Raw genomic sequence first — 27,082 nt, forward strand, 5'->3', positions numbered from 1 at the left:
AGAACCCTTCATTTTACTGTTGAGAAAATTGAGTTTCAGAGTATGGAAGTGACTTGACCAAGCAAATAGTTAGAAAGTGGCAGAGCCTGGATTCAAACAAAGTCTTCCGCTCCAAATGGAATGCTAATTCTATCACTGCACAGATCCCTGGAGGGTAAAGAAAGGGGCTAGTGGTAGAGAGGATGAAGAAGTCTAGGGGAAGGGAACAGTTGGACCAAGATCCTGAGGCAGGAAAGGCATTGGACACTTTTGAGAACAGGTCCCTGAGATAAGGTTGGAGTGCTGCATGGACATGTGTGCAAAAAATGATGTGCTTTGTCCCCAAGACCTCATAAACTTATAGAATAGGGTTGTAGCCTCTGGCCCAGCTAGGAAACAGGGAATGGTCTCTCTCCCAACAATGTTGACCCCTTTCCCCATCTAGATTCCTTGGTGTTAGAGCAGGGAAGAAGGCTAAGAAAAAGGAAGTAGATCTGGGACTCTAATCCAAGCTGCTCTAGAAACCAATAATGCTGAGCTCAGCGTCTGCTCATGGCCCAAAGAGGCTGATTATTTTTAGATAAGATGAAGGCAAGAGGATCACTGTGTGTGTGTGTGTGTGTGTGTGTATGTTGCTGAGAAGAGCTAAGACAGGCAGTTGTTGAAGGGGGGAGGGCAGACCCCAGCAAGGATCTCCTGCCTTGTGCTGAAATGAGAAGGGACATTCATGGAACATGTTGCAAGGTGTGCATCCTGGACTAGCTCCAGATGCAGAGAGTTGACTTTTGGGGGACAGGGTGGGATGGAGGCTTAAGGAGTGCCCATTGTCCCCTGCTTGGGTAGAATGGAGGTTTTGTAAGGAATTTGTAAGGAGCCCTGTGGCTGAGCAAGGCTAGGGAGAGGAGGGAATGAAGAAGATGGCCTTGGGCCCTTGCATTGGCTCATGGGTAGCTTTCTAGCAGATGAGGGCACAACGAATAGGTGGAGAGTTAGAGCAAGGGAAGGCTGATGTTTGCCCTATGAGGGATCAAGTACCTGTCTAACTCACTGACTCGTGAACTGTCAAGCTTGAAGGCCCCTAGAAGGTTGGAGCTAGAAGGGCCCTTAAAATATAGAATGTAAAGAGCTGGATTAGAATAATGGAATTTCTTAATTGAAAGACTTGCTGGCTGTTATCTAGTCCAACCCTCTCATTTTAGCATCTGAGGTTCAAGTGGGGAAGTAACTTGTCTAAAAGAGTTAATAGCTGAGCTGGGTCTAAATCCTCGATCTTCTGGATACTTATTCAGTGCTCTTTTCATTCTCTTTCCCATGGACCTGGAAGGGACTTTAGCGACTGCTTTTGATTCTTCCTACAATTATACACTATTCAGTTCCTTAGAAAGTGTAAGGAAACCTGGGTTCCAATTCTGCCAGTAATTCTTGGCATATTTCTGGGTCTCAGTTTCCTCAAATATAAAACATGGAAATTTAACTAGATGTCCTCCAAAGTCCCTTCCACTTTTGACCTTCTTTATCCTCTTGTCTTGTCCGACCTGATCACGTCACATGTGCACATGCATCTGTGTCCTGGCCCAAGTGTGTTCTGTGTGCATGTGAATTTACATATGTTCTATGTACTAAATGTGGGGGCAGGCATGCTCCCAAATATGTTCCCCCAAGCCGCTAACAGATCAGCCAAATAGGTGGATTTCTTAATCTCTTAGCTCCAGTTTGTTTATCTGTAAAATGGGAATAATAACAAATTCTGCAGCATTTAACCTCACAGGGTTGTTGTGAAGAACAAGTGAGATCATTTATATAAAATGCTGTGCAAACTTTGCAGCATTTCATCAGTTATTGTTATTACCCTGAGAAACACACAGTCGGTGCTTGGACCAGAGAGCCAGGGGAGAGGAGAATGACTCAGAGCTTCCTTCCTGCCCATGTGTACATGTGTACGCTCCATCCCTCCCCTCTTGCCCCAGCTGCTGGCCTTCCCTGCTGAACTTACCTTGTATTTATTTGGCATATTTTGAATATACTTTTAGAAGGTGTCCCAAAAGTCTTAGTGCTGTTTTAAGCTTGAATTAAAAGGAAGCTTTAAATGAAAGCTTGTGACGGAACTAAGACTTTTGAGATGCCCCGTATGTATGGCCTGTAGTTTTCTTCAATATGATTAGTAATAATTTTTGCTTTTGTATTCTCAGTGCAGTGTAGGTTCTTAATAAGGGCTTATTGTCTGGCTGATTGATCAATCACCACCTTTTTCCCCCCTTTATACTAGCAAAGGTCAGGCATTTTGGGGGAGCAGGCTTAATTTGGGGTCATGTGGTATGGTGGAATGAGTGCCAGATTTGTAGTCAAAACACCTGGGTTTAAATGCATGCTCTGCCACTCTCTAGTTGTGTGAACTTAGGCAAGCTCCTTCATTTCTCTGGGCCTCAGTTTCCAAATCTGTAAAATGGGGACTGAGTACTTGCCAAAAACCACCTCGAAAGGTGACTGGAAGAAACGCTCTCTGTAAAGTTTCCATCACTCAAAAAGATGGAGTTCTTAGGATTCCTGGCGTCCTTCAGAGCCCAGGAACCCTCTGGGTGGAAGAAAGCCGGAGGAGGATGGCAGAAAAGGGAGGAGGCTCAGTCTAAGCCAGGCCTGGTTAAAGGCGCCACTGGGCCGGAGGTCGGGAGCTTCCTTGATTCCGGGCAGCCGGCAGGCGGGTGCTGGGGAGGCGAAGGAGCCCATTTATCACCGTCTGGGCGGGAGAGGGAGCTCTGGCGGGTGGGCAGAGGCCGCCGAGACTGTCCATTAACTCAGCAAATCAGATTACGTCAGGGAGCCATTAGTGTAAGGCTGTCACCATGGCAACGGGCCCAGCACTCCGACCCTGCCCGGTCACCAGCTATTAACTTTTTAACCATCTGTGGTAGGGGATGGCCTTTCTCCATCACCAACCCCCCACGTACAGGGCCGCTGTGCCAAGTCTGTCCCAGATGGGGGCCAGGCACTCCACCTTCCCACCTGCTCCTTTCTGGCATCTGGAATGGGCAGGATCCCCTCCAGAAGCCAAGAGACCAGACTGGCTATTAGGACATCCTCCCAGGGGGAAGAGAGAGGCCAGAGCAGGAGAGGCAAGCTGGGAATGCCCACAGGATGCCCAGCTGGGAGCAGAGGGCACTGAACTTGGAATCAGGAAGACAACTCCCGCCTCAGCCCCTTCCTAACCTGGCCAAGCCTCCTAGAGTCTCTCTGATTGAGTTTCCTCATCTGTAAAAGAAGAGGTTGGGACTCTTGGGGCTCTAGGGTGCTCTGCAGCTCTAAATCTATGATCATCTAGGATTGGAACCTGGGAGGCTGGCACTTCAGCTACTCTAGGGCAACAGGGGCAGGTATGTGGGCAGCTTTGGGGGCAGCAGCTGGAAAAGATCTGCTAGAAAGGCTGTAGACTGGAAGTCAGGAAATCAGGGTTTCACTTTCTGTTCTCTCATCTACTCTATGCGTGACTGTGGGGAGTCACTTGATCCAAACCTCAGTTTCTTCATCTACATACAAATAAATGAAAGATCTGTGATTTTAGCAGTGAGTGGAAACTCTTAGAATGAAAGGTCCCTGCACCAAAGCAAATCAAAACCAGTAAATGATTTCATAAATCAGTTTGGAAAGTTGTCTGAATCATAGTGGTTCAGTGATTTGCCTGGGATCATACAAGCCACTGAAAGTTAAGATTTGAATGCAGGTCTTCCTAATTCTAAATCCAGAATTCTGTCCATTAATGCCTCTTTTTTCTTCATCTATAAAATAGAGATCTAAATTTCATTGACTTATTTGAAATACCTAGTTTGAAAGGTTATTGGTGGGTCAAACAAGATATTGTGTATGAAAGTGCTTTCAAAATTTAAGTGCTAAAAATGGGGCTTTATTATTATTATTCCTTGTAGCAAACATGGAAGAAAAGGAGTATTCAATGCCATGTCTTTCTTCTCTCATTTCAGACTCAGAGCAGAGCGGCAGCCCTCGGGCAGGAATGGGCTCTGACCAAGAAGACAGCAAGCCCATCACACTGGGTAAGTGGAGAAAATAGGACTTTAGAGACAGGGAGAGGGTGAGCCTCCTGCTGTATGTAACCTTAGGCATGGCATTTGCTAACTCTGAGCCTCAACTTCCTAGGTAATTTTTAAGGACCCTTTTAACCTAGAATGTATTAGAAAAGCATAGCACTGGGAATCAGAGGACCTGGATTTAAATGCCTAGTTTTGCTGTTTTGTTTACTGCCTGTGTGACCTTGGGCAAACCACTGTACTTCTTGATGCCTCAGTTTCCTCTGTAAAAATCTTTAGGATACCCTCTAGTTCTATCTCTATGATCCTGTAATGATAAAAATACTCTAAGAGGCCCGGTTCATTGTATCCTTCCTTCTGAATCTCAGGGGTCTGAACCTGGCTAGCCCCAACCTTCCATCCTCAGGTTAGTGATGAAGTCTGCGTCTTTCTGTCTTGCTATTTAGAGAGTCATTTATTAGACCTTTACCCCTGCCTTCAGGACGTAGACAGGAATTATTATACAATACAGTATATGATCAAAGGTAAGATGAAGATTGCTCAAGTAAAGGTGGGAAGTTGAGTGGCAGGTTCATTAGTGTTAAGCTTTCCAGGCACTGGCTACAACTCTAGGTGGCCATATGACCCAGTGGTTAGCAAGGAGCTTGGCGGAAGCCTTGTGGTTGGAGCTGCCAGGGCCCCAGTCCTCCACTGTCCCCCCAATCACCCACCATATCTTCTGCCAGCAAGAGCCCACAAATCCCAAACCACTGCACTTCTGGTTCATAAATATTCGAGCTGGAAGGAACCTTAAAAATCACTTAGTACAACCGCCCTCGTTTGACAGGAGAGGAAACGGCCCCACAGAAAGGAAGTGAGATGGCCAAAGTGGCACAGGTAGGTATGTGGCTGGCTGGGCCGGGATCCTGACTTCCAAGGCCAGTGCAGATTTCTCTACTCCCATTTTGTCCAGTCCACAAAGAAACTCCCCTTGGACTCGGCCTGGAAGGCAGAGGAAGTCAAGTCCCAGCCCCTCCCTCCCCAGCCAGGGAGTCCCCCAGAGAGAGCCTGTCCACTGCAGAAACAGGAAATCCTGGGCCAGGGAGAGGCCGAAGCAAAGGAAGGAGGGAGGGAGGCGGAGGCAGCAAGAGGGGAAGTGCTTTGGTTGCAGTGGGACAGCTGGGGACAGGCTGCCAAGAGAAAACTGCTGGCAGGCCTGGGGGGGAGGAGAGGGCCGGTAGTCACTTCTCCCTCAGCCAGTTCCAGACCCAGTGCTTCTCACACACCCCTAGCCTATGTCCCCACTTGACCCCTTGCAGAGGGAGGACATCCCAGTCATACTGGCCCTGAGCAAGAGTGAAGGATCCCCTTAGTCCCAAGAGGGAACTGGAAACCAGGCCATTTGGGATCGTGTTGAAGAAACTGGGGATGTTTAGCCTAGACAGGAGAAGACTGAAGGAAGGATGCTGCTTTAACATATCCGAGGGCTGTTGTGTGGAAGAAGAATTATATTAGTTCTGCTTGGCCCAGAGGGGAGGAGCAATGAAGGGAAGTTGGAGACAGACTTAGGCTTTCTAGAGGAAAAGAAAACCAAACTTGCTAACAATTTGAGTGATCCAGCGGTAGAACAGACTGCCTTAAGAAGAAACCACGAATTCCATCCACCCCCCCCCCCCATCACTATTGTAGGTCTTCCAGCAGAGCTGGCTGACCACTTTAAGGCTGGGAGGGAATTGCCGAAGGGATTCCTGGTCAGGTTTATGGGCTGGACGAGATGGTCCCTAAGGCCCCTTCTGACTCTGAGTGAATGTATTGAGAGAAGAGAACATTCTAACACCCTCAAGTCCTGCCTTAGTTAATAAGGATTTACCCAAGTAGCTCAGAGATCTGCTCTGGGCAAGAGGCAGGAGACCTCAGCACTCAGCTGAATAGCCGGAGAGATCTTCTAAGGCCTGGATGTTCGACCGAGTGGGACAAGCAGCATCCAGGCAGTATGGCAGATGGACTTGCAGTCAGGAAGGCTTTCCTCACTTTCCCCACCTGGGAAACGGGAATAAGAATCATAGCCACTGAATGTTGAAAACGATCTTTGCATGCATTTTGAAAAATAAAAAGCTACAAAAAAAATCAATAAATAAAGCAAACAAGCCAACAAAAAAGTATAGTTACCCATCTCCCAAATTGTTGTGAAGAGTAAATGAGATATAAGTGAAGTACTCTGCAAGCCCTTAAGTATGATATGAACACTATTATTACAAGAGGAGCCCAGAAGGACAGCTAGGTGGTGAAGTGAATAGAGCATCAGCCCTAGAGACAAGAGGACTTGAGTTCAAATCCAACCTCAGATACTAACTAAATAATTCTAGGCAAGTTATTTAACCTGATTGGTTAAAAAAAAAAGGGGGGGGGGAGTTCAGAGAAGGAAAAGACCTCTGTTGGGCGTAGGGCAGTCAGAGAGATGGAAGTGGGACTTCTGAGGTATGGATGCAATTGAGGAAGATGGAAAGGAATAGGGCATTCCAAGATTTAGATCAGGGAGTACTTTTGGAAGTCGGACTAAGCCTTCTTAGTCTTCTGGGTGGATCTGATTGGAGGCGGAAGTCCTTGGCTCTGGGTCATGCATCCTGAGGTAGGAGGGAACCACAGGAATGGTGAGGAGGAAAAAGAACTTTTTGAGACATTCTGAAGGAAGAAATGAGGAGATAGAATTCCAAAATAACATCTGAATAAAGGAAATGAAGAGGATCAAGGAAAAAGAAGAAAGGTCAGACTCAGTGGGTCAGTATATCAGGTGCTTAGTATGTATCATGTGCAAAGTGTTGGGAATCCAAAAAAGGGCCAAAACACGGGCCCTGCCAATAAGGAGCTCAGTATTGGAACAGGGAGACTACCTGAAAATAATGATATACACAAAAATGTGTGTACATTAGCCATGGCTCAGGGAGTATCATGGGCCCTGACTAGAAGGAGTTCAGCATCAGAACAGGGCGAGCACCAGCAAACAATCATGTACACAAAAATGTGTGTATAGTAGCCATGGCTCAGGAATTATCATGGGCTCTGCCCATAAGGACCTCAATCTCAGAATGGGGAGAGCACCAGCAAACAATAACGTACACAAACATGTATGTACACTAGCCATGGCTCAGGGATTTTCAGCCTCTCAACCCTGGAAGAAGGATGTGTTCACTGGCAATGATGGAGGAAATGAGAAGATTGTACTGTCAGAGAGGATAATGATGTGGCATATATACAGGAAACAGTCCTGCAGAAATGTTCAAACGTGGGCCCAGGCCTTAAGAGAAACAACAAGACCAGAGATAGAGTATGGAGGTTAATGCAAAGAGGAGGAAGCTGAAGAGGAGAGTGGAGAAAGTCTCAGGGAAAGGAGCCTGGGAATAGGGGGCAAGACTGACCATTCCTAAGGAGCTGAGGAAGCAGGCCGTAGAACATTCTTAAGAAGCCTCTGGGACAGTCTAGGAGTGGAAATGTGGCAGGGGGAAGGAGCCAGGCTCAATCTGGGAGGACTGAGAACAGACTAGCAGGAGCACCATCCACAGGTGGTTATGGCGGTGCCTAGGATGCTATCTAAGGGATGCTGGGACAAAACATAGATTTAGGGACTCAGGCAACTACTGCCCCCTGGTGGGGAAAATTGAGGGGCAGGCCACACACACACAAAACACACACACACACACACACACACACACACACACACACACACACACACACACACACACACACACGAAACTCCCACCATCTTCCCTGACTATCGATGGCACTTCTGCCTTAGGCTCAACCACAGATAATTGTTATGATGTGTTGTACCACCCCTACTGTTCCCCCAAGGGAATTTAGAGGAATTGTTCTATATACCCTCAATGTCCCTGGAAAAGTCAAGTTCTCTACTGACCATGAGGGATAGGGTGGCATTGAAAGGGGAATCAGTAAAAAGAGAAAAAAAGGAGGGCTCAAAACTGATTTAACTTGGCAGGCTATATGATGAGTCTAGTTCAGTAATCTGGATCAAGTCCTTCATTTTTAGGACCTCATTTCCAGCCTGTAAGAATGGGTGAGACTGAATCTTGTGAGGGGTGATACTGTTCTGGAAGTGACACATGAAATAGGACCCAAGATCTTAACCCAGTGTTCAAAAGAGACAGCTTTAATCCAGAGGGAATGGCAGATGACAAGGAATAGGGGATCCCAGTTTTAATCCCAGGTCCACTACCGATTCTCTGTGTGACTATGAACAATCTTGAATCTTTTCTGAGCCTGTTCCCAAATGTACATAATGAGAAGAGTCAGAAAGATTGTCTCTAAGGTGCCTTCTTGCTGTGACATTCTATGTTTTAAGGTCCTTCCCAGCTCCTTTCTGGCCAAGGTATTAGGCCCTTCCTGCTGCAAGCAGTGGGTAAGTCTATTTCACTCCTGGGATTCTTTGAAAGATGAACAAAAGGGTGAACAGGATAGATGCTGGAACAGAAAGCTTCTCATCCCACCCCAGCCCATATAATACCTTCTTCCTTCTGACTTCTCATTGTCTCTCTTTTTTCACAGACACCACAGACTTCCAGGAAAGCTTTGTTACCTCTGGAGTCTTCAGTGTCACCGAGCTCATCCAAGTCTCCCGGAGTAAGTCATTGCCTGGTCCCCCAGGATCCATTTGTGCCTTGGCTCTAATCTAACCCATGGGACTTCGTGAAGGGTGGGGCGTCAGGAAGGAGATGGTTTGGGAAAGGACTTTTTAGTGAGAACGATGGAGGGCTCACTGAAGCAAGTTTAGTAGGGGATGGGGGCTGAATATTCTCAGGGAAGGGATGGGGGTACTTGGATCGGTGAGAGGGACAGAAGGTTTAATAGAGAGAACAGGGGTTCAGGGAGAGTTCTGGTTGATTGGATAAGAAGATAAGGTCTCAGTGAGAGGGAGGGCAGGATAGAGGTTCAGTGAAGGCTATGTTGGGCTTACTGTGGAGATAGGGGTTATTGGAAACTCAGCTAGTGATTGGAAGAAAAGTCTGGAGATGATGGGAGAGGGTGGCACATTTGGTCTGTTCATTGCTTGACTCCCATTCCCTCTCAGATAAGTTAAAAGAGAGGAGCCTGAACCCTCTTCATTGAGCTGTGAGTTTAGCCCTTGTTGAGAATGGAATCAGAGGCACATCTAGGTCCCTTTGGGTCACAGCCTCACCCACAAGGGCCAGGGAGCATCTTAAGTAGCTGAACTAAAATAAAACTTACACTGACAACAAAAATCCTTCCTTCCCCATGTCACTGCTTTCACTACTCTGCCCACTTGGCCACTTCCCCAAAGATGCCAAGTCTTTCCTGTCAGCTGTTTCCCTCTGCACTGGCCTTGGGAAGCTCCTTCTGGCTGGTCTTCCCTTTCTATTATGTAGAGGCTTCCCCTCCTCCCACAGCCCAGGGCTTCCCTGTTTCAAATCCTATTGATGTTGGGGGTAATCCTGCTTTGAATGTGACCACTGCCCACTTCCCTTTCCCAATGGCAATTGTCAGCCTGTCCCACTGTCCCTCTCGAAAGAGTCTTGCTCCAACAAGTTCTGTCTACTAACCCCGAAATAGAAATATTTTCAGAGAACAAAGTATCCCCTAAACTGATGTCTCTATAGGCAATGGGGAGGCCACAACATGGAACAGAGACAGCAGTACTCTAAGGAGCAAGAGTTCTGGATTTTTAACCCTGCCTCTGCTCCTAATTTTCTGTGAGACCACTGGCAGTCACTTACTTCCCTTTTCTCAGTTCATTTCCTCATCTGTAAAATGGGGAGATTTGACCAAATGGTCTCAAAGATCCCTTCCAACTTGAAAGACGCAATGTTTCCACTCAACTCTCCCATTTTGGAATTTGGGACAGTTCATTTAAACTTCAGTTTCCTTATTTGGATTAATATGATCTGAGGCCTCCTGTTTCCCAAGAAGCTTCTCTAGGAAAGAGGGCCGTTTCGCTGTGCTCCACTATTTCACCTACGCCATCTCTCTTTGTTGGGTTTTACAGCACCTGTAGTGACAGGCACGGGACCGAACTTCTCCCTGGGCGAGTTACAAGGGCACCTGGCCTATGACCTGAATCCTGCCAGCACAGGCATGAGAAGAACACTGCCCAGCACCTCTTCCAGTGGGTACGTTCCCATCTTCGGGCACTTTGTCAGGGAGAAGCATTCCTGCCTAGCCAGTAGGCCAGGGAGAAACTCTGCCACGGAAGGTGGCTGGGGCAGCACACTACTTCCAGTCAAGATCCCTGGGTTTGAACCCCAGCTTAGCCATTTGGGTCACCACACATTCACTTAACCACCATGAGTCACGTTATCTGCTGTGTGAAAAGGCAATAATCCTGCGCTACCTATGTCACAGGGTCGCTGTAAGATCAGAGCAAGGTATCGTACACAAATGCTATGTACATAAGTGTGCCATCACTTATCTACAGTATATAGTCATGCATACATTCTTATCATCATCCTGGCTCTGACAGTATCTTTCCAGAGCCTAATTTTTCCTTTTTTTTTTTGGTAAAATAAGGAGATTGAACTAGAGGGTCTCCCTCATCCCTCCTCACTCTGACATTCCTTAATTCCAGTGTCCTATATGCTATGTAAAGAGCCTGATACTGAGAATCAGGAATTCTGGCTTTTAGTACTGACTCTGCCACTTAGTACATGTGTAACTTTGGGTAAATCCATTTACTTTCTGATCCTCAACTTATAGATGAATAATTTGGGAATACATTCCTCTACAAAATGGGTGTAATTCTTGTCCTTCCTCCTTCAAGGGGTCTGTTCTGTGGTTCAAATAAGGGAATAGATGGGAGAGTGATTTATGTACTGCACAGATGTGAGGTGTTAAGTTATTATGATTTCAAAGGTCTGTGATTACAGATCTTGTTTTTATTGCTATTATTCTTCCACCGATCCCCTCCTCTAGTGTCTCATAATGGCACCTATCTCTCAAAGACTGTCAGTGGAGCATAAACTCCCCTGACAAGTCCTATCATGCTGGAAAGGCTTCGAGGATGGACCCAATCACAGACTATCTCTATGAGGACCAATTTCATGAACAGAGAACCTCAATTCCTAATTAATGTCTTTTAATCATAGAAACTCATTAAACTGCTTGCTAAGGCCTGCAAAATGGCTGTAATACTTTGTATCCATAGAAGGAAAGTCCATAATGACAAAATGTTGCATTCTTAAAAGAATTGAAATTGAAACCTAGGATAACCCACAGCCAGTCCCCCTATTCTTCCTACAGGAAGGTTATGTGGGTTCCTGAACCTGCAGTCACACCATAAAACATACACGATAGGAGGATCCCAGAGCATCCACAGGCTCCCCACTGCATATGCTAATCCCAGGGACAGTCATGCAGGAGAAAGAACGTGATAATTGGTGTGAAAATCCTGGCTCTGCCACCTAACATTTAGCCTCTGTGACCATCAAAAAGCCACATGACACCTCTGGGCCTCAGTTTCCTGATGTGTAAAATGAAGGGTTGGATCAGACAGCCTCTAAGGTTTCTTCCAGCTACATCTATAATTCAATGGAGCCTTCCAAAGCTTGGGCACAATCCAGGGGTCTTGCCTCTCCGCTCCAACCCCTAGGCATGGGGCTAGGTTTGAAAAAGCCCTTGCTTGGAAAGGCCCAGCTGTTACTGCTGATTCATAGGGTGGGCTTAGACATGTCTCTTCCCTTCCCTAAGTCTCATAGGCTTCCCCATATGTAAAATGAGGGAGAGGCAGACCTTTTCCTTCCCTGGCCTCAGTTTCCCCATATGTAAAATGAGGGAGAGGCAGATCTTTTCCTTCCCTGGCCTCAGTTTCCCCATATGTAAATGTGGGGGAGGCAGATCTTTTCCTTCCCTGGCCTCAGTTTCCCCATATGTAAATGTGGGGGAGGCAGGTCCTTTCCTTCCCTGGCCTCAGTTTCCCCATATGTAAAATGCGGGAGAGGCAGGTCCTTTCCTTCCCTGGCCTCAGTTTCCCCATATGTAAAATGCAGGAGAGGCAGATCTTTTCCTTCCCTGGCCTCAGTTTCCCCATATATAAATGTGGGGGAGGCAGGTCCTTTCCTTCCCTGGCCTCAGTTTCCCCATATGTAAAATGCGGGAGAGGCAGGTCCTTTCCTTCCCTGGCCTCAGTTTCCCCATATGTAAAATGCGGGAGAGGCAGGTCCTTTCCTTCCCTGGCCTCAGTTTTCCCATATGTAAAATGCGGGAGAGGCAGGTCCTTTCCTTCCCTGGCCTCAGTTTCCCCATATGTAAAATGCGGGAGAGGCAGATCTTTTCCTTCCCTGGCCTCAGTTTCCCCATATGTAAAATGCGGGAGAGGCAGGTCCTTTCCTTCCCTGGCCTCAGTTTCCCCATATGTAAATGTGGGGGAGGCAGATCTTTTCCTTCCCTGGCCTCAGTTTCCCCTTATGTAAAATGAGGGAGAGGCAGATCTTTTCCTTCCCTGGCCTCAGTTTCCCCATATGTAAAATGCGGGAGAGGCAGGTCCTTTCCTTCCCTGGCCTCAGTTTCCCCATATGTAAAATGAGGGAGAGGCAGATCTTTTCCTTCCCTGGCCTCAGTTTCCCCATATGTAAAATGCGGGAGAGGCAGGTCCTTTCCTTCCCTGGCCTCAGTTTCCCCATATGTAAAATGCGGGAGAGGCAGATCCTTTCCTTCCCTGGCCTCAGTTTCCCCATATGTAAAATGCGGGAGAGGCAGATCTTTTCCTTCCCTGGCCTCAGTTTCCCCTTATGTAAAATGAGGGAGAGGCAGATCTTTTCCTTCCCTGGCCTCAGTTTCCCCATATGTAAATGTGGGAGAGGCAGATCTTTTCCTTCCCTGGCCTCAGTTTCCCCATATGTAAATGTGGGAGAGGCAGGTCCTTTCCTTCCCTGGCCTCAGTTTCCCCATATGTAAATGTGGGGGAGGCAGGTCCTTTCCTTCCCTGGCCTCAGTTTCCCCTTATGTAAAATGAGGGAGAGGCAGATCTTTTCCTTCCCTGGCCTCAGTTTCCCCTTATGTAAATGTGGGGGAGGCAGACCTTTTCCTTCCCTGGCCTCAGTTTCCCCATATGTAAAATGCGGGAGAGGCAGATCTTTTCCTTCCCTGGCCTCAGTTTCCCCATATGTAAATGTGGGAGAGGCAGATCTTTTCCTTCCCTGGCCTCAGTTTCCCCATATGTAAATGTGGGAGAGGCAGATCTTTTCCTCCCTGGCCTCAGTTTCCCCATATGTAAATGTGGGAGAGGCAGGTCTTTTCCTTCCCTGGCCTCAGTTTCCCCATATGTAAATGTGGGAGAGGTAGATCTTTTCCTCCCTGGCCTCAGTTTCCCCATATGTAAATGTGGGAGAGGCAGATCTTTTCCTTCCCTGGCCTCAGTTTCCCCATATGTAAATGTGGGAGAGGCAGATCTTTTCCTCCCTGGCCTCAGTTTCCCCATATGTAAATGTGGGAGAGGCAGATCTTTTCCTTCCCTGGCCTCAGTTTCCCCATATGTAAATGTGGGAGAGGCAGGTCTTTTCCTTCCCTGGCCTCAGTTTCCCCATATGTAAATGTGGGAGAGGCAGATCTTTTCCTCCCTGGCCTCAGTTTCCCCATATGTAAATGTGGGAGAGGCAGATCTTTTCCTTCCCTGGCCTCAGTTTCCCCATATGTAAAATGCAGGAGAGGCAGGTCCTTTCCTTCCCTGGCCTCAGTTTCCCCATATGTAAAATGCGGGAGAGGCAGATCTTTTCCTTCCCTGGCCTCAGTTTCCCCATATGTAAATGTGGGAGAGGCAGGTCTTTTCCTTCCGTAGCCTCTCTTTCCTCAAAGATAAAATGAAAAGGAGGCACTTCACCTTTAGCTTTCCCAGATATAAGATGTAGGGGAGACCCATCTTTTTCTATCCCTGAGTCTATTTCCTCATATGTAAAATACGGGGAGGGGGAGAAAGAGGAAGATTTCTTCCTCTACTTGAACGTGTTTCTCCATATGTAAAATATGGGTGGGGGAGAGGAATAAGACTCTTTTCATCTTTCCGGGCCTCAGTTTCCTCATCGATGTAGTTCTGGGATCCCCCCCCCCGTCCCCAGCTCAGCCATCCTAGGCTAACATTCCAGGGTTCCCATGATGCCCTTGTCAGAACCGGAAGTCCGGATCTCAATTAAACTAGCCTTGCCTTTCACCCCCACCCCACCCCCATCTCCGAAGCCCCCGCAATTTTCCAGGTCAGGGGGGTAACGACTTTTTTTTTCCTTCAAAGGAGCAAACGACACAAATCAGGCTCCCTGGAGGAAGACGTGGACACGAGCCCCGGCGGGGATTACTACACGTCACCCAACTCCCCGACGAGTAGCAGCCGCAACTGGACGGAGGACATGGAAGGGGGTAGGTGGGGCAGTGAGTCGCGGACTAGCGGAGCCTTCCAGAGCTTCCCGGCACGCCGGACTACGTATCCCGATAGGCTGCGAGCGCCGCGGCTTAGGAAGAGGCAGGGAGAGAGCGCTAAGCCTCCTGGGATTGGTAGTCGCGGGAGAAGGCATATGGGGGCGGGGTTTTGGAGAGCACTTACTTCTGGGCATTGTAGTTTTAGGCATGCCGAGTTATGAAAGTGCAAGTCTAAGCCCGCCTTCATTTACGCCCTCCTATCCCCCCAACCCTTCACGCAGTTATTAGCCCTCATTCCCCTTTTCAATTCTTCGATTTTCCCGTCTTGCAAATTGAGCATTTCCCTAGACTGGAATCCTTCCTCTAGTCTTCCATGATTTCCACAACTTTGTTCTCTCTCTCCCTCCCTCCCTCCCTTCTGTCTTCCTCCCTCCTTCCCTCCTTCCCTCCCTCCCTCCCTCCCTTCTGCCTCCCTTCTATTTTCTTTCCTTTTCAAGTCTTCCTCTCCCTCCTTATATTTGCCTACCTGTATATATTTTGTCTTTCACCCTTTAAGACAGCAGGAACTAATTTTACTTTGTCTTTGTATCATCCCTGAAGGGAAACCTATTACATAATAGGAACTTTAAAATGTTTCACAAATTCAATCCATCCTGCCTCGTTCTCTGCAGGGCCCACGGAGCTGCATTTATAGGTTGCTGCCACTTCTAAGCTCCCTCTCCCTGTTTGCCCCATCTCTGAGTTCCCATTTCTCTATACCACCACATCTATAAGGCTCAGAGCTGTAACTCTGAGATTTTATCTCTGTCTCTCTGTAGGGTCTCATCCCTTGGGCCTTCAACGGTTTCCCCACTTCTGTATATCCCCACCTTTGTTGGAGCCATTTCTGTGAATCTGTAGAATCTTTTCCACTCAGGCTCTCTGCCATTTCTGTTGTCTCCCACATAGCATCATTAATGATGTCTGTTTCTGTACGTCTCATCTCTGTAGTGTTCCATACCTGGGGGTCTCATTGACTTTTCATCTCTGCTACTCCTTTAGATTTCCCAGGATTCCCAGCCTCTAGAGTCTTGGGTAGTGTGTTCCCTCAGTAGTCTTCCTACAGTGGTCATCCTGTCCAGCCTCTCCCCTGGGGAAGAATTCCCTTTATGACCCTCCAGAAGACAGTTCTCCAACCATTTAGAAGTTGGTCTAGATGACCTCCTCACTCCTTTCCAGTTCAGACCCTGTGGCTCTAATTTGGTGAGGTCATTCCCTCATCCTCCAGGAACAAGTTCATCACCTCCTCAGGCAATTGGGAAGTTCTTGCTTATGTTGTACAACCTTGGACCCACTCAGGGGATTTCAGTTGAGAATTGGAGCCTTTCCCCCCCCCTTTTAAATTTAATCTGCATTATTAATATTTTCTTCATCAATTTGAGAACTGAAATCTGATCCTTCCCATCCTCCCTCCTCCTAATTCTGTTGTTTGCCAAGCAGAATAAATCTTTTCCTTCTTTCCCATGATAGCCCTTCAGTTATTTGTAGGCAGTGATGATATCTTCCCCGAGGTGCTTTTTTTCCAAGATAAACATTCCTGGTCCATCCAAGTGACTTTTGCATTTGATGGTGGTTAGCCCCCTCCCCATTCTGGTCAGTCTTCTCTGGACACCTACAAGGGATGTGGGCTTCTAGTTAGGTGCTAGAAGTGCCAGTGATACCAGGGCAATAGAATTCTCTGGATAAAGCCACCAATCTCATTAGTGCCGTTGGCCCAGATTATATTTGTGGTCAAACACACTCTAAGGTGTTTACATAAACTACTGGTTAAGCCAGATACATCCTGCACTTGTGAAGTTGCCTTTTTAAAAATTAGTTTCATCAGCGTTGGAAGGGATTTTAGAGGGCTTCTGGTGCAACTCACTTATCTTTCTGATGAGGAAATTAAGTCTCAAAAAAATTAATTGTTTTGTCCAAGAACCCATAGGACCTAGGGAGCCAGGGTTAGAAGGTTTTCTGACTCAGTCATTAAACTAGCATTTATGAAGTGCCCATTATATGCCAGGCACTGTAATAATCCCCTCTGGGGATACAAAGGAGGCAAAGAAAGAAAGAAAGAAACCCAGCCCCAAACAGTCCTGTTCCCAAGGAGCTCATATCATAGTCTAATGGGGTACACAACATGCAAACAGCCCCAAACCCTGTTCTTTCCTCTAGACTACACTGGGATCTTAAATTTATCTCTGGTCAGTTTCAGAAACTTGTTGTTTTCAGTCTAGAGTCTTTGACTCATATTTATCATGGTCAGTTTCAGCTTGTGGGTTTCAGCCCAGAATCCCAGGCACTGAGGAAACTGTTTTAGGGTTTTGATCCCATCATCTTTGACATTAGCATCCCTCCTAGCTTTATGTCATCTGCAAACAGGACAGAGAAATCCTTCATGTGCCTGTCAGATGTTGAGAAAATAATGTAAAGAGTTTGGTACATTTGGTCCGAGAGCCTAACTGTGGGTAATCACCAGTAAGATCCTGAGAAAAACCACATCATCTCTGTGAACTTCATTTTTCTCATCTGAAAAGTGGAGGCTCCATATGTACCCGACGTCCTTTGCGGACCCCATCACCTTTAAATCTGTTTTCACAGTCTGCTTGACATGGAGAGTGAAACAAACACTCCTGTGGTCTGAACGGATGATGCTGCCGGTCTTTCAAACCTGGGCCCTCCCAAGCTTAGTGCCATAATAATTTGTCGCCATCAGGCAGAGGGAATAGAAATCCCATCCATCCTCCTCTTCCCCCTGCCGGCCCAGCCCCAGGGACTGGTAACCTTAGCTCCCCGTCCTCTCCCAATCAGCTCCCTCTGGAGTGTCTGAGATGATTGTGGCTGGATTGCTTTCTGCCGAGCTTTTCAGCCTTCCTGTCTAGACAGCTCCAACTAGCTGTTCATTAAGAAGGGGGGAGGAAGGGGCTTAAGTTAATTAAAGTGATACTTTCCCCTCCCCCCTCATGTGCTTGCTTGTCTCTAGCTTGTGATTTCCTCTCTCCCCTGGGAAGATTTCAGGCCTCGGAGTTTTATCTGTCCAGCTTCCCCTCCCCCAGCTCCTTTCCTCCCCAGGCTCTTTCCTTTGAATCTTTTTTTTTTTTTTTTTTCCTGTGACTGTCCCCTCCCCACTCCAAGCGTATGAGGGAAATTGATACTGAGTCTGGGATTCCAGTGTGGTAGAAAGTCTCCGGCATGAGGGGTTTGGAGACCTGGATTCTAATCCTAATGTTTTGGGCAACAGTGCCCTCTCTCTCAGGGCCTTAGTTTCCCCATCTGTAAAACTAGGAAATTAAGAGAAAGAAACTAGATTGGTTCAAAGGTCCCTTCTAGTTCTGATACATCTAAGCAGTCTTCTAGCTCTAACAGGCACTGATTTTTACCTCTGTATAGGTTCATAGAGAGTTTAGGTTGGTGCAATAGATGAGTATTGGACTTGAAGGCAAAAAGATCTGAGTTCAAATCCTTCCCTACTCTATGTAAATACTGCTTTATTAACTGGATGACCCTCGACAAATCATGACCTCTGGAAGCCTCAGGTTTCTTATCTATAAAGCATGGATAATAACCACTTTTTATAGAATTGTTGTGAAGCTCAGATGAGATAGTTTATGTGAAGAAAGTATTTCATAAATCTTAGAGTCATAAAAACATGAACAATTAGATTCATGGTTTTATAGCTCAAAAGGACCTTAAAAGGCTTCTAGTCTAGTCCCTTTTTCTTCTAGATGAGGAAAGTGAGACCTAGGGAGCTTGAATGACAATTAGTAAGTGGGAGGAGTGGGATTTAAGCCCGGATTCACTATTCTTCCTCCCACACCATACTTCTTGGGCCTTAATTTCCCCGTCTGTCAAATGTGCCTCCAACAGGAGACACTGAATTATTTGCTTGCTGATTATTTGTTGATTGAGTTGAATGAAAAGATAATTTCCCCCCTACAAACACACTCCCAGAGTCATGTCCCACAGAACCCCAACCCTGCTCCATATCCTTCTCTTAATGCTTACTGTCCAGAGGATAAGTTTCGAGCAGGGGCAGAGAGCCAACATCCAGCCCTATGGTCTGGTCCTGAGCCACTAAGGCATAGCTATTTCAATCCTTGAACAAGATGTTCTAGGAAATCCTTGTAAGTATATGTCTGAGTGAAGTCTAACCTTATTACCTTAGCGCCTAGGAGCCTGCCTGCAGCAGTGATGGCAGCCATAGGACTACCAGGATGTTCTCCCCTCCCCCCTCTTTCACTCACTATCCTCTCTTATGTCTCCCCCATCCCAGGATTGTGCTTGGGGTTGGGTGGGGGGGAAGCTCTGGTTAGCAGAAACAGTGATGGGAAGGTTAGGGAGAGGGTGAAAGCAAGGATAAGCTATTATTATAATGATGACTCTTATAGTTGTTAATATCCTATATCAAAACACCTTCATGCCCATTATCTCATTCAGTCTGTATCACACTAGCCTGGGCAAGCAGTGGAGGAACTTTATAGATGAGGAAACTGAGGCTGGGAGAGATTAAAGTCATATAACTTAGTAAGAGCAGAATTTAGACTTGTAAATTCTATAAGGGAAGAATCCCAAAATTCAGATTAGACATCATCTAGTCCAACATCAATCAACCAATAAACCTTTATTAAGCACCTACTGTGTGCCAAAAGTGCTAAGGATACAAAAAGAGGCAAAGGATAGTCCCTGCCCTTAAGGAGTTTACAGTCTAATTGTCCTCTGAGTCCTGGCAGGGTCTTCTCTCTTAATGGTGAAAATGAGACCACTCCCCAGAATTCCCTGCTTATCCAAAGTTCTTTGCTCATCATTCCTGCCTCTTGGGAGCCTTAGCTTCTTTTTAAACGCATCTCAGGCATCGTTTCCTAGCAGAAGCCTTGCTTGAGTCCAGACACTGTCAGTCACTTTCTCCTCAGATTAGACTGAATTATCTAAGGAGATGCTGATCTCCTGCCCATTTCCCACTCCCAATGGGATATAACCTTGAGGGCCGGGATTTGTACTTTCAGCATACAGACTGTCTAGTATGGTTTGGGGTTGGGTTTTGGGGGGGAGGGAGGGCCTGTCCCTGGGATCCCATGGGTGGGAAATTCCTAGTGTGGAACATGTGTGCTTAAGACACATCCGCACCATCTGTCAGAGATTTGTCTGGGGACTTCTTAATGGTTTGCCAGGGACCACACAGCTAGAACTCAAGGCCAGGTCTTCTCTTACACCAAGACCAGCCCTTGTCTCCATTGCCCTACTTACTACCTGGCACATAGTTGGCATTTAATGCTTGTGGAAGGCAAATGGTGGAAAGCAGGCAGGTGCACAGAACCTCCTCCTCACCTCCCACATCCGTAGCCAAAGTGACAACCTCTGACTTCCCCCTCACAGGGATCTCACCCACAGTGAAGAAGACTGAGATGGACAAGTCTCCCTTCAATAGCCCATCGCCTCAGGACTCACCCCGCCTCTCCAGCTACACCCAGCATCACCGGCCTGTCATCGCTGTGCACAGCGGTAAGAAGATGCAGCCCTGGGCCTGTGGGAGCCTGAGTCAGAGAGGGCAGCTAAAGTACCCAGGGGCTGCCAGGCTTGAAGACCAAACTCCAGCTCCAGCGGTGTACTTAAATAACCTTAAAAATTCCTCTAAAAATAACTAAAACAAAGGCTAACCTCCAGCCTCTCCCCTCCCTGGAAGAGGCCAGAGCCTCTGACCCTAAAAAGGTCATCTGCTTTCTGCCTCAGGCCCTGTGGGGCCCAAACCAGTCCTAGGGCCATCTCCATTTCTGTTACACTCTGAGATGTGAGAACCTCCAACCAGTGCCTGGGTTCCAGCCCTTCATGGGTCCTGAGGGTGGCCCTTCTTGTCATCTGACCCAGATCCCTCCTATTACAGCTCCCCAGGCTTCAAGCCGAGCTAGGCTGGGAATGAGCTTACAGCCAGGCTGTAGTCCCTGGGACAACTGGGGAACTTTCTTTATATGTCAAAAAAGGGGCTGGCATCTCTTCTGTCTCTGCCCACTCCACCTCTCCCCAGCCTGGAAACCCCTGCCTCGTGAAAGGCAGTGGGATATGGTGGAAGGAGTGCTATCTGGGGTCCAAGGGGCTGCATCCAAGTCCGGGTTCTCTCACTGAGCACCTCTGTGTGTGTGTGTGTGTGTGTGTGTGTATGACTGGGGCAGTCACTCCCCTGGATCTCAGCATGTTCCTGCCCTTCAAGGGCTTTCTGAAACCCAGGACCACCTAGTCCTGTGCTCCGCTGCTCACAGCTTTGTCCCTAAGGTACACATCACACACAACCCACCTGGCGAATGGAGTTATTCTTGCCCTGCTTGACCTCAGGGAAGATTCGGACCAGTGGGTAGCAGCTCCATCAAAGCCAAATTCTTTTCAGTGTGAGCTCTCCAGGCTGCCCAGCAGCCGCCTTAAAGTCAGTGAGCAACTCCTCATAGCTTGGAGTGTTTAAGCAGAGGCTGGGCCTTGATGGAGGAAGTTTCCACTTCAGGTTGGGGTGGAGGTCTTTTCTGAGTCTGAAATGCTCTGAGTGTGTGCTCGAGAGGTTGGCTCCTGCCTCCCAGGAGCCAGCACTGAGGGTCCATCCCTCTCTCCACAGGTATCGCCCGGAGCCCTCACCCCTCCTCCACGCTGCATTTCCCAACCACCTCCATTATCCCCCAGACGGCCTCCACCTACTTCCCCCACACTGCCATCCGATACCCGCCTCATCTCAATCCCCAGGACCCCCTCAAAGATCTCGTCTCCTTGGCCTGTGACCCATCCAATCAGCAGCCAGGACCGGTAAGGAGCAGCTGGGTGAGAGTGGAGGGGAGGGCGGGACTGAAAGGCATGGAGGAAGCCCGGAACCCCGGCCGCCGTCTGGGCCCCCCCAGCCTGGTACAGCAGCAAAAGCACTGGTCTCGAGTGGAAGGCCTGGGTTCGTTCCATCCCATTCTGACACTGATTGTGTGGCATTGGACAAGTCACTTAGCGTCTCTGAAAGTCAGCCGTCTCTTCTGTGCCGTGTGGAGGTGATAGTTGCCCACCTGCCCACCTCTCAGGGCTATTGTAGGGTCAATCAGGTGGTGACGTTGGGTACCAGAGAGAGGTGTGAGCCATTGTATTTCAGAGCTGTGGCTTAGGGAGAGAGGGAGCTGCCGCCAGGGGTTCAGCCTTCTCCTTGCCCTGGACTCTCAGCCTTGCCCTCAGCTTTAATTCCTTGTGAACCCCCCATGAAGCAGTGTCTCTGTGACGTTGAGAGGGAATTCCTCCTGAGACCCACTAAACTCATAATGCCCGAGTTCCCTGCCCTGTCCCACTGGCCCTGGGCACCTCCCGAGAGAACACAGGGCCTCGGACACCCAGGTGGGCCGTGAAGCGAAGGCCCAGGACACCAAACCAGGGCAATGCCTGAGATGGTCTGTGCCAGCAGCAGGAGGTGGAGGGGGACAGCCCTGGGCACCTGGGGGGAGGCGGGCCAAGGCCCGTGTGACTCCTGCCGCCCTTCCCCCCGGGCTCCCCTGCCTCCCCCCCTAACCACTTTGTCTCTCTGTTCCCCCCAGTTAAATGGAAGTGGTCAAGTCAAAATGCCCAGTCACTACCTTTCCACCCAGATGCTGGCACCGCCACCGCCCCCAGGCATGCCCCGGCTGGCTATCTCCCCTGACACCAAATCTACCACCACAACTTCCGAGGGAGGAACCACATCGCCGACTTCGCCCAGTAAGCGTGAGGGAAGCGGTGCCCGGGGCGGGGTGGGCAGCGCAGCGCAGCCGGGCGCCCCCCCTTCTCCCTCACCACTCGGCCCTCCTTCCCCGCCCCTCTGCCCTTGGTCACGGTCCTACCAAGGGGCTCTTGATGCCCTGAGGGCCCCAGGTAGCAGCCGGCAGAGGCAGGGCGTGGAGGCCGCTGGTCGCAGACCGTCCCCATGGCCAGGCCCTCGGGCAGGATGAGCTTGGTGGGTCTCAGCCCCATTGTGCCGGGCGTCTCCGTCACAAACACCACTGCACAATCCTTTCCCCAGAATCCCAGGGCTGAGGTCAGCAGGGAAGAGAGCCCTGGCTCCTCTGAGAGGGAAGGCCGAGGCCAGAGGAGGCGAGTGCGTGAGGGACAGCACTGGCCGGGCGTCAGGAGCCGGGCCTGGTCCCCACTCTGCCGCCAGCATGCGCACTGCGCTTGGGCAAACCTGAGGCTCCCCTTCTCTGGGCCTCTGTCCTGCTGTAAGATCAGGGGCTTGGGCTCAGCACTTCCTCAGGACCCTTCCAGTTCTCCATGGGAAGGCCTCTGTTCTGTCTCTGACATTCTGTGGTCTGTGTCCGAAGGTCTTCTCAGCCCACGTTCTGTGTTTTGTGTTCCCTTCGAGCTCTGACCATCTGCTCTGGATCTTAAAGGCTCCCATGTTCATGGTGCTGTCTCATGTTCTGTGTCCTCTGGTGCCTTCCAGCTCTGAATCCACTACGCCACCCCGTACCTCTCCAGTCTTCTTATTCAGGACCGCTTAGTCGCCTCTTTCTTCCACACAGGCCCTCCATCCCCTTCTTCACTTGCGTCCAACCCCCTTTCACAGGCCCCACTTCTCTCCCCAAAACTTCCCTGGGAGCTGCTTGTCACCCTTTCACCCAAGAGCTAATGAAATAAAGGCCAGGCAGAGCCAAGTGGCCTGTGCCGCTCACGCGCAGAGCGATGAGCTTCTGTTGTCCAGTGACCAACCCTGAGGAAGCTTCCCATCCCTCCCCCAAGGAGAGGAGCCTTCCTTTTCCAGCTGGGGATTTCCAGGGGATTGGACTCATCAGATCTGCTCGGGATTCAGTAGAGCCCAGAGAAGTCACTTGAATTTTAGAGCCAAAACCAGAACACAATCCTGGTCTCCTGCCTCCCGTCCAGTACTGCTTCCCCTTAGATGCAGACAGAAGCTGACAGAGCGTCTTGGCCCTGGAAAGGACCCCCAAGTGTCAGAGCTAGCAGGAACCTCAGAACACAGAACCCAGAGGGACCCTAGGGCAGAACCGGCAGGAAGGGACTCTGGGCCTCAGAACACAGCATGGGAGAGCTGGAGCTTAGAGACCTTCTCTCTCATTCACCTCTGAAGGAGGAACTGAGGTCCAGAGAAGGAGTGTGGCTTGCCCAAGATGATGAGTGATCTCATGGCAGAAGGGGGACTAGACCCTCCGTCTCCTGCCTCCCAGTCCATCCTTCTTCCTCTCTGCCAGGCTGCCTCTTCCTCTTCCTTACTGAGCCCCTACTGGCTCTGCTTGGACTTAACAAGAGCCCTCCCCCCCCCGGCTCTCAGACATTCTCTCCCAATACCGTGACCCCCACAATCTGTCCCACCAACCTCTGGTCCCAGCCTGTCTGAGCCGGCCTCCCCAGGCAGCGTCCAGCAGTGAATTATTTACTCACCGATGAAATTTAATCGCCTATATTAAAATATATGTGTGGATGCAAACACACACCCATCCCTATGCACTTGCATAGAGGAAAATTAATAAATAAAATGTATTCAATTATTCATAGAGCCCGGAGAGGGATGCAGGTCCAGGCATCAGAAGGGGAGGGGTAAGGGAGATGGGTGGGCAAGGGAAGCGGCTGAATAATTCACAAGTAGCTATGAATTATGAAATTTTCATCCTCTCCCTCCCTCCTCTCATTCACTGACCCTGGAGGTCCCCTAGATGGATGGGGAGCTAGAGGGAAGTGATTGCTATACCAGCATGCCCCACGGGGTGGCGCTGTGGAAAGTGGGGCTTTCCCCCTTCTCTTTTATTCCGCCCCTCCCCCCAACATACATCCCCTGGGAACACGTTGAGGGATTTTTGGGCTGTGGGGGAGGTATCCCTTTGACTAAGTTCTGTGTCAAATCTTGGGATTTCACTAGGCCACCAGATAAGATGGTCCAAATTTAGGCTCTGAGCCCGGGGAGACTGAGGTCCTAGGCACTGCTAGGGTGGACAGCTGATTCCCCAGCAGCAGGAGAGAGAGAGAGCTGGGCTTCAATGGCCTTGAGAGGGGCTCCCAGCCTCCCACCCCCACTAATGGGCTCTTGGTCTCTCTCCTTCCCGCAGCCTACTCTGCGCCCAGCACGCCCCCTGCAAACCGTCCCTTTGTGGGATTAGGACCAAGGGATCCAGGGGGGATTTATCAGGCACAGGTAAGAGTTGAGAGGGCCTGGGAGGGAGCCGGGAGCAGGGGAGTGGAGAACCTGGTCTGGGGTGGAAAATGCGTGTCAGCTCCCTTTTGTCTCCCCTCCGGGGCTCATCGGCCACCCACTCCCCAGTTTCTATGTTCCAGGTCTCTCTGGGCTTTGGAGGTTGGGGGAACAGCTGGCCAAAAGTAGACAAGGGACTAGCCTAATTGCCAGGAAGATTCCCATTAGAGCCTTTGCCATTCACTAGCTATGGGGTGAGCTGGAGAAAGACAGCCACAGACTCTGAGGAGTTTCCTCCTGTGTGAAAAAGGGCAAAACTGTTTCCAGTACAGTGAACACAGAGCGTGGTCAGCCTTCAAGGGCTGGAGGGTTAGAAGCTTTTATTTTCATCATAATCACCATTGATACCATTTATTGCCTCCGTCTGTGGGTCAGGTGTAGAGTCAGTGTATCACCGTGGCAGGGATCAAAATGCCCAGCTCCTTCTGAGAACTCTGCCCAGCTCCATCCAGACTTGGGGGGCAAACAGTTGCATCTGAGAGGGAAGATGCTGGTGTATTAGAAAGGAAGAGCCTGTAGATGGGGGCCATCACCTCCCATTCTGGAGAGCCCTTGTCCATCTAGTACCTACTGGCAACAGGACAGAACAGGAAAAACGCTGAATTTGAGTCAGGAGACCTGGCTTTGAATCCTGGTCCCAACCCTCCCCAGCTGTGTGACCATGGGTGAGTCACAGCTGAGCCTCAGTTTCCTTACCAATAAGACGGAAAAGGGACCACTCTCAATACTTACCTCACAGGTTATTATGAGGAAAGTTTTTTGGAAGGCTTTATGGACTACTTCAAAATTAGCTATTAGTAGTCTTAATTCCAGGAGAAGGAACCCAGGCCAACCCAGCCACACTGTGGGTGTCCCTTATCCCATGCCAGCCTGAGACATGAAGAGGAACATGGCATGAGCCAGAGGTTGTAGCTCTCAGCCCCATATCCCCACCCTTGACCAGATGGCCCTGTAGGGCATATGGAACTGTGAGATCCTAAGACTGTGGCATTTAGAGTTAGAAGGCAGTGAAAGCTCGTTTAGTCCAGCCTCTTGATTTAATAGAAATAGAAACTGGTATCCAGCAAAGGAAAGTGACTTGTCCAAGATTATACAACTTAATAAATATTAAGAGTCAGAATTTGAACCCTCGTCCTTATTCTTGGACTACAGACCCATTGTGCCTTCCACTCCACCAATAACCAAGAAGGGTTCCCCTGAAGAACAGCAGGGAAAGTGCTGTGTTATGAAGGGGTTGTTAAAAATAGAGCCAGTTGTGAATGAAATGGCCAAGAGCCTGGTTTGGGATTATTATTTTTTTTTTTTTTTTGGTAGTTCGTGAACAGCATGCCTCAGTTTCCCTTCCAGCGGGGATGACGAATTATCCTAGGAATAAGGGAAGAAAGGAGTGAAGCTGGGTGGGCAAGAAAGGGTCAGAGTGTTTGCCTGAAGCAGAGGAGGGGGTGTGGGAGGGGGAGTGGGGACATGGAGAGCTTTTCTTGAGTCTGGAGGGCAGAATGGAATAGTGGAAAGAACCCTGGGTCAGAGCCAAGAGGAGCAGCTTCTGTTTGTAGCTCTGCCTGGGGCTCCCAGTGACCCCGGTAAGTTCCTCTGTCCTCATCTGTTAAATAAGGATTTTGGAGCAGAGGGTATGGAAGGTCCCTCCACCCAGTGACAAATTTAATGTATTTTGCTGTGTTCCAGCTCTAGCATGATGTAATAGGAAGAGCATCACTCTTGTAAGCAGGAGAGTGATTTCTGAATCTGATACCAGCTTGCTTACTAGCTGTAAGAATCTAGGCAAATTACTTACTTCCCTGAACCTTAACTTACCTAAAAAACTGGGAAAGGAATGCTTGTACTCCCTATCTCACAGGGAAGGAGAGGGCTTTGCAACTCATAAAGAACTAGAGAAATGGGCGGGTTTATTAGGTTCTATGTTCTAAAGATATTCTCAGATCAAAAGTCATTAGACTTCCAGTGCTGACATTCTGTGTTCTAAAGTCTCTCCCAGCTCTGACCTTCTGGGTTCTAAGGACTCTCCCAGCTCTGACATTCATTGTTCTAAGAGCCCTCCCAGCTCTGACTTCCTGTGTAATAAAGCCTCCAATCCCTCCCCTGCCTAAGCTCTCATATTCTGTCTTCTGTGGGCCCTCCCACATCTGACATTCTGGGTTCTAAGATCACTTCTAGTGCTGATATTTTGTGTTCTAAGGTAATTTTCAGCTATAACATTTTATGTTTTAAGGTCCCTCCAACTATTCACATTCTGTCTTTTAAGGTTCCTCTTAGCTCTGATATTCTGTGTTCAAAGGGCTCTCTTAGCTCTGAAATAATATGTTCTAAGATTCTAAGTCTTTGAGTATAGCTTGAAAACTTGTATTTGTTGGGCAAAAATTTGAGGGGACAAGGAGTATGGTACATTTATTAGTGAGTGAATTGACATGATTTACTTATCTACACCCTGGTGGATATGAATGGGGGGCAGTGGAAAGGGTTATGGCATCAGTACATTGTGTAGGGGTTTATATAC

General features: G+C 48.8%; 1 protein-coding gene across 9 annotated transcripts in view; it reads left to right on the forward strand.

Moving 5' to 3' along the window:
* Positions 1-27,082, forward strand: part of NFIC (nuclear factor I C) — a 132,885-nt gene that overhangs the window by 90,961 nt on the left and 14,842 nt on the right. For 4 of the 9 annotated variants that reach the window (XM_074307275.1, XM_074307294.1, XM_074307266.1 and 1 more), the window contains exons 3-10: positions 3,951-4,022; positions 8,556-8,630; positions 10,012-10,135; positions 14,242-14,366; positions 19,761-19,886; positions 20,983-21,167; positions 21,929-22,088; positions 24,428-24,513. In XM_074307275.1, coding sequence (XP_074163376.1) covers positions 3,951-4,022; positions 8,556-8,630; positions 10,012-10,135; positions 14,242-14,366; positions 19,761-19,886; positions 20,983-21,167; positions 21,929-22,088; positions 24,428-24,513 — 953 coding nt within the window. The remainder of the gene's footprint in view (positions 1-3,950; positions 4,023-8,555; positions 8,631-10,011; positions 10,136-14,241; positions 14,367-19,760; positions 19,887-20,982; positions 21,168-21,928; positions 22,089-24,427; positions 24,514-27,082) is intronic. The other 5 variants (XM_074307324.1, XM_074307305.1, XM_074307315.1 and 2 more) reach the window with 2 other exon arrangements.

The sequence above is a fragment of the Sminthopsis crassicaudata genome, chromosome 1 (genome assembly GCF_048593235.1).
Source record: "Sminthopsis crassicaudata isolate SCR6 chromosome 1, ASM4859323v1, whole genome shotgun sequence".
NCBI classification, from domain to species: domain Eukaryota; kingdom Metazoa; phylum Chordata; class Mammalia; order Dasyuromorphia; family Dasyuridae; genus Sminthopsis; species Sminthopsis crassicaudata.